At 45.4% G+C, this 12354-nt stretch overlaps 1 protein-coding gene across 1 annotated transcript in view; it reads left to right on the top strand.

Moving 5' to 3' along the window:
- Positions 1 to 5625: 5625 nt before the first annotated feature.
- ANKRD53 (ankyrin repeat domain 53) overlaps positions 5626 to 12354 on the top strand; it is a 29401-nt gene continuing 22672 nt past the window's right edge. The window contains exon 1 of the mRNA XM_077478053.1: positions 5626 to 5816. Within this exon, the coding sequence (XP_077334179.1) occupies positions 5806 to 5816 (11 nt within the window). The 5' untranslated portion in view covers positions 5626 to 5805. The remainder of the gene's footprint in view (positions 5817 to 12354) is intronic.

Genomic DNA, 12354 nt, shown 5'->3' with positions numbered 1-12354 from the left:
CAATTTTATACCACTGATCGCTGTATTAATGCCAATGGTCCCAAAAATGTGTCAAAATTGTCCGATGTGTCCGCCATAATGTCGCAGTCACGATAAAAAAAATCGCTGATCGCCGCCATTACTAGTAAAAAAAAATTATTAATAAAAATGCCATAAAACTATCCCCTATTTTGTAGACGCTATAACTTTTGCGCAAACCGATCAATAAGCGCTTATTGTGATTTTTTTTTACCAAAAATATGTAGAAGAATACGTATCGGCCTAAACTGAAAAAAAAAATTTTTATTTAGATTTTTGGGGGATATTTATTATAGCAAAAAGTAAAAAATAATTAAAATAATTTTTTTCAAAAAATTGTCGCTCTTTTTTTTGTTTTATAGCGCAAAAAATAAAAACCGCAGAGGTGATCAAATACCACCAAAAGAAAGCTCTATTTGTGGGAAAAAAAAGGACATCAATTTTGTTTGGGAGCCATGTCGCACGACCGCGCAATTGTCAGTTAAAATGACGCAGTGCTGAATCGCAAAAAATGCTCTGGTCAGGAAGGGGGTAAATCCTTGCGGGGCCGAAGTGGTTAAAGGGAAAAAAATATAATTATTTTTATATTGATGACAGTAGGGCACATTTTTTTCAAAGTAATTTTTTCAAATGACAACATTTTTTTATTTTTATTTTTTTTATTGACTTTTTGACCCCCAGATCCCATATTTAAGAGGACCTGCCATGCTTTTTTCTATCACAAGGGATGTTTACATTCCTTGTAATAGAAAGAAAAGTGACCAATTTTTTTTTTTTTTAAAACAGTGAAAAAATCTATAAAATTAAGTAAAATAAATAAGAAAAGCATCCCGTCCTGCCGAGCTCACATGCAGAAGTGAATGCATACATGTGTAGCGCCCGCATATGAAAACGGTGTTCAAACCACACGTGTGAGGTATCACCGCAATCATTAGAGCGAGAGCAATAATTCTAGCCCTAGACCTCCTCTGTAACTCCAAACATGCAACCGTAGAATTTTTTAAATGTCGCCTATGGAGATTTTTAAGGGTAAAAGTTTGACGCCATTCCACAAGCAGGTGCAATTTTGAAGCGTGACATGTTGGGTATCAATTTACTCGGCGTAACATTATCTTTCACAATACTGTTGTCTTATTTTTTTATTCAAAAAAAGTGTATTTTTTCCCAAAAAAATGTGTGTTTGTGAGACCGCTGCACAAAAACGGTGTGAAAAAAATGTATTGCAATGACTGCCATTTTATTCTCTAGGGTGTTAAGAAAAAGAACAATATATAATGTTTGGGGGTTCCAAGTAAGTTTTCTAGCAAAAAAAAAATGTTTTAAACTTGTAAACACCAAAATCTCAAAACGAGGCTCGGTCCTTAAGTGGTTAAAAAGTGTGAGGTGAATAAATGTATTGTGATATGTCGCTGCCTACCCAGCGATCCAGTGGATGTGAGATAGAATTTAGAGGTGACAATAAATACTAACGTGATAAAGTTAAATTAAAAATGGAATAAATGCAAGTGAAAGGTGAAAAAAAAAATAAGTGGTATATGATGTGAAGAGATCTAAATAAACAATTAAGTAAAATAAAATAAAATAAAATGTGTTTGGCATTACTTACAATTAACTAATGTAGAGAGTTCAAAAAATGACCAGATATTAAAGAGAGTATTCATGGGACACTAAAGTAATCATTATACCAGTAAACCATAGATAATTACCTGATGATTGATTCTGGTATATAAACAATATGGACCTAGAAAGGGTATGCAGTGCCCCTGTGGTTAATGGTAACGAGCGTGATAACTGTATCTAGAGAGTAACAAAACATATCATTAAAATCCATTCCTTAGTTCTGTACTAATAATAACGCCTAGACACCTATGGTGGTCCTTACCCATCCGTCCATGTGTGTAAAAGACAGTACACTCACCAGGGATCAGCTACGGATCTGGCATGAGGTCTTTTTTATGAATAAGAAAAGAAAAAGCACTCGCATTGCCTCATCCGCGAATATTGGAGAAATAATAAAGAAAAAAAAGGGTATCAAAGAAAACCTGTGGCCGGACTTTAAAGGCACAACAAACACTGGGAGTACAACAAATTATTTAGTATTTATTGAAAAATACATAAAGTATAGAGACCAAAGACATGAAAGAAATAATAAAAAATCAAATATAAAGACAAAAATCGATACATGATGTGAGCCCTAATGCGTCTACGCGTTTCGTTGTACACTTCTTCGGGACACATTTGGGGTTCAGTAGTTGCAAAGAAGAGAGGGATCTCACTATCTTAAGATAAAAACATACAGATTACAATAACATATAATAAAAACGAAAAAACACTATCAGAGAATCATGACACATGCACATAGTCAATCAGTGATCAGACGGAAAATGGTTTCCAATAGAGAAAAACATACGGAAAAGCTGAAGGGCAAAATAGCTCAACACAGCCGAAACAAATAAAGGCCACCTGAAATTCAATGTAAAAGACCACAGTTCAGATTACTTAAACAGCATGGCAAAGGTGTAATATAGTTTTTATTATATGTTATTGTAATCTGTATGTTCAGGGGGCGCGCAGGCCACTCGTGCACCGGACAACGTCAATAAACGGCGTCCCGGCAATGCAGGTCCGCGCTGTAGCCGTCATTCGGCTATAGCACGGATCTCAGGTGGTTAAATAAGATTGGAGTGTATTAGTACTTGGATTACCCTTGGGGGTTTCCACCATCGTTCACAATTATTTTTTCACATTTAAAATAATTTAATTATAGGGGAAGATTGTACTGCATTTTAATTTATTTTTAGGTAATATAAGGACACACTGATCTAATGTGGGTGCTGATATAAGGAGAGTTTCCCTTTTTTAGTAGAGGTCTCTAGGGAAAGGGGGGGGTGCTGATCTAATGGGAGTTGCTGACTGCTGATCTAATGGGTCACCAGCAGTCAGCACCCCCTCTACATTAGCTCAGAGTCCCCTTATATCAGCACCCCCCTTAGAGATCTCTGTTAGACCAGGGACCCCCCCACCAATCAGTCTTTCCTACCCTTAAAGACCCCCATTAGACTGCCTTACCGAAAAGCCGTTTAGAGCCAGGAGGTATGGGAGACTGAGTTTGGGGGTGGAGTGAAGCTGCTCTTCTGTAGTGCCATTTTCCTTCCTTCCGTTGTGTGGGGGGGCTTGGGGAGAAGGCTAAGTAGAGGCAGATTCTGTATCGCTGTGCCCAGTGGTGCAAAAAAAAACATGAATTAGGCCTCTTTCACAAGGACGATCTCTTCAGGTCCACCTGACAGTTTTTTAGGCGGACCTGAACGGATGCTCCATAGACCTCTATGGAGCGTCGGATGTCAGCAGTGACATGTCCGCTGACATCCAACCCGCTTCGATCTGAAAAAGTGTGACAGAGGAAAAAACTACTTTTCCATCCGTCTGCAGATCGGATCAGGTGACGACGGACTCTTAGGGCCGTCGTCATCCAATCTCCCATAGGGGATAGCGGCGCTCTGACAGGTCCATCCCTGCACAGTGTGCAGAGACGGACCTGTCATCTGCCGGCTCAGCGGGGATCGATGGAGCGATCCCCGCTGAGCAAGCGGAAGTTCACGGGGCGGATCATCGCGGATCCGTCCCATGTGAAAAAGGCCTAAAGGTGAATTGATACATGTTTACATGCGTGTTGACATGTTTTGATGTACTTTTTTATGCTTTTTTTTTCCCCCCTATTTCCTGTCACCATGTTGCTCTTCTTTTGTTTGCTTTTCATTTATGCACATTAAGGCCCCTTTCACGTCTGAGCGCAGCAGCCTTTTTTTTTTTTTTTTTAGTGTTTCCACTCATTGTGATTAGGGCAGCCCATTCATTTGAATGGCCTGCTCCACGCGTGACAAACGCATCAAAAAACCTCACAAGCATTTTTTTTTTTTTGGAGTGGAGAGTGCCACATTTATTCACTGCGCATTTTGTGTTACCGGTGCTTGGTGTGCTTGGGGTGTCATTAGCAATGCATGGCACCACAAGTGCGACTCGTGTTTGCAACGTGTTTCTGAAACACTCAGAAAAACAAGCATTTTCTGTGGCAATTTTTGTCGCACGTTCCACAAACAGCCAGGTGTGAATGCAGCCTGGTTCCCGCTGGACTTGCGCTATAAAACTCAGAACCATACAAGTAAAGCCCCATACACACTATTGCCTTGTACACACGGTCGGACATTCCAAAAACAAAATCCATCGGATTTTTTCCAACGGATTTTATGCCAAACTTGTCTTGCATACACCGGGTCAGACAAAGTTGTCGGAATTTCCGATCGTTCTTAACGAGGTGACGTACAACGCGTACATCGGGACTATTAATGGGCCAGTAGCCAATAGCTGAGGCCTCTTCATTTATTTTGAGCGTGGCACTTTGCCCGCCAGAATTGTCTACACACGATCGGGATTTAAATGATCGGATTTTGTTGTTGGAAAATTTTAGATCCTGCTCTCAAACTTTATGTGTCGGAAATTCCGATGGAGTCCACACACGATCGGATTTTCCGACAACGAGATCCGATCGCACATTTTCCGTCGGAAAGTCTGACCGTGTGTACAGGGCATATCAGTTTTTCTGATGAGTTTTTCCTTCAGATTTACCAAAACCATGTAGTGCAAGGGCCTGTCTGATTGCATACAAATTGAAACTCCTAAAGTTTGACCTCATGTTATATGGTTTTGGTAAATCTGAAGGAAAAATGCAGCGGAAAAACGCAGCGGAAAAATGCAGCGGAAAAATGCAGCAGAAAAACAGATAGTGTGTATGGGGCTTTATGGTCCTGGGAATGTTGTAATTTGCACTTCCGCTCATCGCATCGCTTACTTTTTTTCTCTTTTAGCTTTTTTTGCCATAGTGGCACTTCCTTCATGAACGCATGATGCGTTGTGCTTCAATGTGGTGATATGTGCTGCCATCCAACGCACTGCGGCAAATATGTTACATTTTTTTAAGCCGCACATCACACCAGCAATGTGGTATGGATGGGGCACATAGGAAACAGCGGGACATTGTACATAGTGTGAATGAGTCCTTACTGCACAGCTCTGCACCGCACATGACACCTGCGTTGTTGTGTTGTGAACAGGGCAGGGACCGTCGCTTTTTCTAAGGTAACGCAGGTCTCTGTACATAGTGTGAATGTGCCCTGAGTGCGTCACAGGAGTGGTCTAAGGGCTTGTTCAACCTAGAACACGGTGCAGGAAAGGCATGTTCCGTGTGCGTTTCCCACACTGCACACAAACGCACAACCCCCTTGCGATCTGCTGTGGGTGCCGTTGTATTGTTAACGACACCCAAAGTGCAGGTCACAAATGCAGAGCATTTTTGTGTGGTGGGTTTTTATAAGTACAGCATGAATTACTATTGCAGTGTTCAAATGAGCGGGCTGTAAAATCACACCGCACTGGTATACATGTTCCTGTGCGATAGCGGGGTGAACCAGCTCTAAACACATTGGAACATGTACTGTACATATGTCTGGCAATGCAGTGCAGTGACTACCAACAAATGGTTAAATGTCCCTGTAGAGACAAAGAGAAGAAGGCGGCCCGGGTCCCGAGTGTTTTCATGGCACAGAGTCAGTGTGAGAGGAAGGCCGGGCCCTGTACACACCTTGTTGTGGCTTGTGTGTTGCTTAGTGACTGGCCTGTGGTTTGGGACTCTCTGTGTGGGATTATGTCTGACCTGCTGCTGCCAGAGACCCAGAGTTCAGAGGGGCCTCATAACCCTGTGGGGGCCCTCTAGGGGCACACCTATCATCTGCCATGTCTCTAAGGTAAGTGAATGAGATGAGGACAGACATAACATTCTCTGAGGTAAGTGAATGAGACGAGGACAGACACAATGGTCTCTAGGGTAAGTGAATGAGGTGAGGACAGACGTAATGGTCTCTAGGGTAAGTAAATGAGGTGAGGACAGACACAATGGTCTCTAGGGTAAGTGAATGAGGTGAGGACAGACAAAAATGGTCTGTGAGGTAAGTAAATGAGGTGAGGACAGACAGAATGGTCTCTAGGGTAAGTGAATGAGGTGAGGACAGACAGAATGGTCTCTAGGGTAAGTGAATGAGGTGAGGATGGACACAATGGTCTGTGAGGTAAGTGAATGAGGTGATGAGTCCACAGACACAATGGTCTCTGAGGTAAGTAAATGAGGTGAGGATGAATGGTCTCTGAGGTAAGTGAACGAGGTGAGGGCGGATGCAATGGTCTCTGAGGTAAGTGAATGAGGTGATGAGTCCACAGACACAATGGTCTCTGAGGTAAGTAAATGAGGTGAGGATGGACAGAATGGTCTCTGAGGTAAGTGAACGAGGTGAGGGCGGATGCAATGGTCTCTGAGGTAAGTGAATGAGGTGAGGATGGACACAATGGTCTCTGAGGTTAGTAAATGAGGTGAGGATGGGTGGACACAATGGCCTGTGAGATAAGTAAATGAGGTGAGGATGGGTGGACACAATGGTCTCTGAGGTAAGTAAATGAGGTGAGGATGGGTGGACACAATGGTCTCTGAGGTAAGTAAATGAGGTGAGGATGGGTGGACACAATGGTCTCTGAGGTAAGTAAATGAGGTGAGGATGGGTGGACACAATGGTCTCTGAGGTAAGTTAATGAGGTGAGGATGGACATAGTTGTCAAGTATTATAAAATTATTTTTAGGGACACTTTAGGCTACTTAGACGTACACTGTGCTATAACCACCATTATCTGCCGCATGGATAGTCGCAGCAATAGGGACTCAAAAATAACAAAAAAAGGTCAGCCATGACAGGTGACACCTGAGTCAGATATTGATGCCAGGCCGGTGTGTCCAATTCCATCCCAGTGTGTGGGCTGACAGGAAGGCCGAGTCCTCCAATCATTGGCCTTGTTCACACACGTGCAGACTTTCGTGAAGGGCTGCGTTTGCCTGCACAGGTGTTCCTTGCACCCCTCTGCAGGCAGACACATTTATGTCAATTTGGACACAACTGATGCTCCCGATATGATGGCTGTATGGGTACGAGTGAGTGCAGGTGTGTGTCTCCAAACTAACTTGGTGTTATACATGTACCCACACGTCTGTTAAATGGGGCGCAGTGGTTGCATCTCTGCATCCTCTGAGTCCAGGGGTCTGGCTGCTGGGGCCGGCTGCTGGGGCCAAGGGTCTGGCTGCTGGAGCCTGAGGACTGGCTGCTGGAGCCTGGGGTCTGGCTGCTTGAGCCTGGGGTCTGGCTGCTGGGGCCAGGGGTCTGGCTATTGGAGCCTGGGGTCTGACTGCTAGGCCCTTGCTGCTGGGGCCTGGGTGCTAGGGCAAAGAATTCCCCCAGAAGGAAGGGGGTGGGTGGAGGCAGAGAGAAGACTGGCCGCTGTGATCTGCAGGCTGTAGCAATTAAAAGAAAAAAAAACCGTCCCCCTGTCAAGTGGACTCCACTTTCAGACGCCGCTGCGCAGTGATCTCCTGTGCCACAAGTACATGACAGTCCCGGTCTCTTCTATATCAATCCGCCAGGCAGAGCCTCAGCTTGCAGCGCCTTACAGCCGCTTGTCACTCAGCCACAGACGGAGTGGCCGTACTGCATTTGGCTGCTCGGGATGCTCCTGTCTGTCGGTGGCTGAGTGACAGGCCCAGCCGGGAGATTGCCCTGCGCTCGTGGGTGTACGGGAGCCCGCGACTAAATGCGGCTCGCGGGAGACTTGGGATGTCTGGTACTAATACAAGAGATGTTAGTACAGCAATCTCGTTTTGCTGTGCTAATGTGTTCTGACAGGGGGACTGCCCCGGCACTGGTCAGAACACACTGGTCAGAGCTCATAGCTATTGGCTTTGAGTGCTGGTCGGATGCTTGTATCTATCTATCTACAGCGCCTTGATAAAATATTCATACCCCTTGAAAATTTTCCAAATTTTGTCATGTTACAATCAAAAAATTGGAATTTTATGTGATAGACTAACACAAAGTGACACATAATTGGGAAGCGGAAGGAAAATGATAAATGGTTTTCAATTTTTTTTACAAATAAATATCTGAAAAGCGTTGCGGGAAGCCCTGCGAATCCAGTGCCAGTTCTCGCATCGACTCGCAGGATGTTCACACTGCCCTCTGCGAACCACTGCGGGTGTCAATACAAAGTTAATGACACCCCTAGATCGGTCTGCAGATGGCAGAATGAACTGTGAATTCAGACAGGAATCCGGCCGCCTGGGTGTGAATTAGGATTTGCTTCACACCGACATCGCATGCGATCTGCACAGCAACGCGGTGTAAATCAAATTGCGATGCTTCGTTTTGCACCAGCGTGAACCAGCCTTAGGGCTCCGTTCACACCATGGTGTTTCCGGATCACGGACGGAATCGCCACAATCCTGCCCCGCAATTTCCGAATCGCCGCAAAACACAGGAACCGTTTGTGATCCCCGTTACTTTCAATGGCACCCAAATCGAGGCGCGATTTTGCCACGATTGTTCCAGAACTTATTTGGGGCATCAGGTGTCCCGCGATTCTGTTTTGCGTGATTTTAAAGCGATTTGTCGGGCAAATGTTGTTGCAAAATTGCGCTGCGATTGGGATGCTCTTGAAGGTAACGGGTATCTTGCGCTGATTTGGAATCCGCCTGCAATCCAGAACGCCATGTTGTGAGTGTAACCTGACTCTGATACACCTCTAAAATCTAGTGGAACCAATTGCCTTCAGAAGTCACCTAATTAGTAAATAGAATCCACCCGTGTGTAATTTCATCTCAGTATAAATACAGCTGTTCTGTGAAGCCCAGTGTTGTCACATGAAAAGATATAATAAAATATGTACAAAAACGTGAGGGGTGTACTCACTAGTGTAGGAGTGAATAGTACAGGTATAACGGGACTGGGTGAAGCGGTATTACTACACTGACACAGAAATGGCGGTGGGGTTGCGGCGATGGTGTCGGGGTCAGTGGGTCGGGTGACACATGTAGAGCAGGGTGACCCCGGGACGACCCCTGTAATTCTCTGTCCTGCATTAGGCTCTTGTAGCGGATTACTGGGGAATTATTTATGTCCAGAAGTAAGTTAATGAGAGGAGCAGAGGGAATGAAAGGCCGCATAGAAAGGGATTACTCATTGTTTTCGAAAACATGACGGAACCCGAGCCCACCCAACAAGCCGGCACCACCTTTCCCTCCACCGGAGTCAGACTTTAAATCAAGACGGATTGCAAGCTTTGCAAGAGAGGAGAGCTGATCATGTACAGTATGATGGTCAGCATTTTAGATGTAAACCCCAAGGCGGGATTCATACACTCGCATTGTAGTAATCCACTTCACCACAATGTGTGAGAACATACAAAAAAATGCATTGCAGTGCCATTCATCTGATTTTCTGATGCCATCTTTGTTCAGGCATTGTCCAGGGTCACTATCTACTTCCTGGACTGAAATGCCAGCCCAGAGATGACACGATCATGTAAATCTTGATAGATGTCCAGTTGTTCACAAATGCCCGACACAGATCAGCCCCTACTGCAGACTGAAATGCACTCCTTCTCCTGAGTCCTGTTGGGGGCTGACAACACAGAAGCATTTCTGTGGATGAATGGTGTCAGCCCTGCCTGGTTATGGTTTATTGTTCACAACATCCCAAGATTTGCGGCTTCACTTCCTGGTTCCCTACTGTGCATGCGCGAGTCACGTAGCACAATGAGAATGGTCCATGCTGTTTCTGGTACCCTTGTGTGTCCCAGCAGACAGCGCGGCAGGACAGGAATAGGCATAGACTCCCGTGGGAGTCTATGCCCGGAAGTGGGTGCAAATGCCTGTCTTAGACAGATATCTGCACCCCCCTCCCCCCTGAAAGGTGTCAAATGTGACACCGGGGGGGGGGGAGGGTTCTGAAAAGCGGAGGTTACATTTTTGTGTGAACCTCCGCTTTAAGCTGCAGTGACATGATGAATTTGATGATGATTCAAAATAAATGGGCTCCAGTCGCACCGCACTGAATCGCATGTGAATGGCACAGGAATGTGGTGCGGTTCCTGCGCGATTCACATGTGTCAACTGAGGCTAAATCTCAATTCAGAACATATGCGTCCTGGTGTGTTTTTGTTCCGTTCTTCTACATTTTGGATCCATTCTGTTGTGTTTTTATTCTATTCTTCTGCAGTTTAGATCCATTCCAGTGCGTTTTTGATACATTTTGCCATGTTCCAGATACGTTCCAAATAGAAAAAATGCAGCATGTTCTACTTTTGTTGAGTGCACTGGAATGCACTGCACTGGTGTGAATTAGAGCCATTGGAATGCATAGAAAACATTGTAAATAAATTGCTGATGCAGAACCAGCCCTGAGAGGGAGCTGTTGATTAGCACACAAATTGGCAAAAGACCCCTGAAACAGGCCCTCTCCATAAAGAGGACCTGTCACCTGCCCATGATATCACACGGGGGGGCTTGTTAGTCACCTTGTGATAGCAATAAAGTTAAAAGTAAAAAAGCGTAAAAAAAACAAAATGACAATAGTTACATATAGATACATAGTCAGTAAGGTTGAATAAAGACACCAATCCATCCAGTTAAACCTGAGTGTGTGTCTACAATTGTCCCTATCCCTGTACATTGAGTCTCATTAAGATGCTCCTCTATTACATATTATTTATTTAAGGTACCCATATATCGCTGTCAATTTACGCAACGCTCCACACATACATCATACACTCACATCAGTCCCTACCCTCAAGAAGCCCACAATCCAAGGTCCCCAACTCAAATTCATATACTAAGGCCAATTTTGGACAGAAGACAATTAACCTACCAACATATCTTTGGAATGTGGGAGGAAACCCACACAGGCACAGGGAGAACATGCAAACTCCAGGCAGGTAGTGTTGTGCTTGGGATTTGAACCAGCGACCCTTTTTACTGCTATGCAAGAGTGCTAATCACTACACCACTGTGCCACCATTTAAATAAAAAATAAAAAAGGTAAAATAAAACAAAACATAATAGAAACTCTGTCACCCCACACACATTTACAAATACAAACATATGTGCAGGGCACGCACGTGTATTTAACCACTTGCTTACTGGGCACTTAAACCCCCCTCAGTCCCAGACCAATTTTCAGCTTTCAGCGCTGATGCACTTTGAGTGACAATTACGCGGTCATACAACACTGTACCCAAATGAAATTTTTATCATTTTTTTCCCACAAATAGAGCTTTCTTTTGGTGGTATTTAGTTACAGCTCGGAGTTTTATTTTTTGCTAAACAAACAAAAAAAGATGCAAAAAAAAAAATCATGTTTTAATAGTTTGTTATAAAATTTTGCAAACGGGTCATTTTTCTCCTTCATTGAAGTGCGCTGATTAGGCGGCACTGATAGGCTGCATTGGTGGGCACTGATGGGCTGCATTGGTGGGCACTGATGGGCTGCATTGGTGGGCACTGATAGGCTGCACTGGTGGGCACTGATAGGCATAGTTAAGGCGGCACTAATAGGCACAGATAAGGCGGCACCGATGGGCACAGATAAGGCGGCACTGATGGGCAAAGATGGGCACAGATAAGATGGCACGGATGGGTGGCACGGATAAGTGGCACGGATGGGTGGCACGGATGGGCACTGATAGGTACCACAGATAGATGGGACTGATGGGCACTGATAGGTGGCACTGATAGGTGGCTCTGATAGGTGGCACTGCTGGGCACTGATGGGCGGCACTGCTGGGCACTGATGGGCGGCACTGCTGGGCACTGATGGGCGGCACTGGGGTGCAGCACCTGAGGCAGATTTTGGGTGGCACTGTGGGTGGCACTGCTGGGTGGCACTGTGGGTGGCACTGTGGGCACTGCTGGGTGGCACTGTGGGCACTGCTGGGTGGCACTGTGGGCACTATGGGCACTGCTGGGTGGCACTGACAGGGGGGCACTTACTTTATTTCAGGATGGCACTGCGGGTGGCAGGTGGGCACTGGCAGGGGGCAGGTGTCCTTTTAAATTGCTGGCCGTGATCGGGACTGATGTCCCGAACACGGCCGCCGGCGATCGGCTTTTTTTTTTTCTCCTCGCGCTGTCAGCGCGAGGAGGAATACTAGCCGATTACCGGCTCCATTTTATCACATGATCAGCTGTCATTGGCTGACAGCTGATCACGTGATAAGGGGTCGGGATCGACCCCTTACACGGATCGGTGATCAGGCGAGTCTCACGGACTCGCCGATCACAGAGCGCGCCGCGCGCGCCCCTCAGGGGGCGCGCAGGCCGCTCGTAACCGGTACTACGTCAATAGACGTAGTCCCGAAAATGTGGGTCCGCGCTATTGCCGTCATTTTGCAATAGCGCGGATCCCAAGTGGTTAA

Source organism: Lithobates pipiens, unplaced genomic scaffold (assembly GCF_037356315.1).
Source record: "Lithobates pipiens isolate NorthernLeopardFrog02 unplaced genomic scaffold, aLitPip1_a1.2 Scaffold_13, whole genome shotgun sequence".
Classification (NCBI taxonomy): Eukaryota; Metazoa; Chordata; class Amphibia; order Anura; family Ranidae; genus Lithobates; species Lithobates pipiens.
Note: the sequence above shows the minus strand (reverse complement) of the source record. Positions and strands in the feature narration are given on the sequence as shown.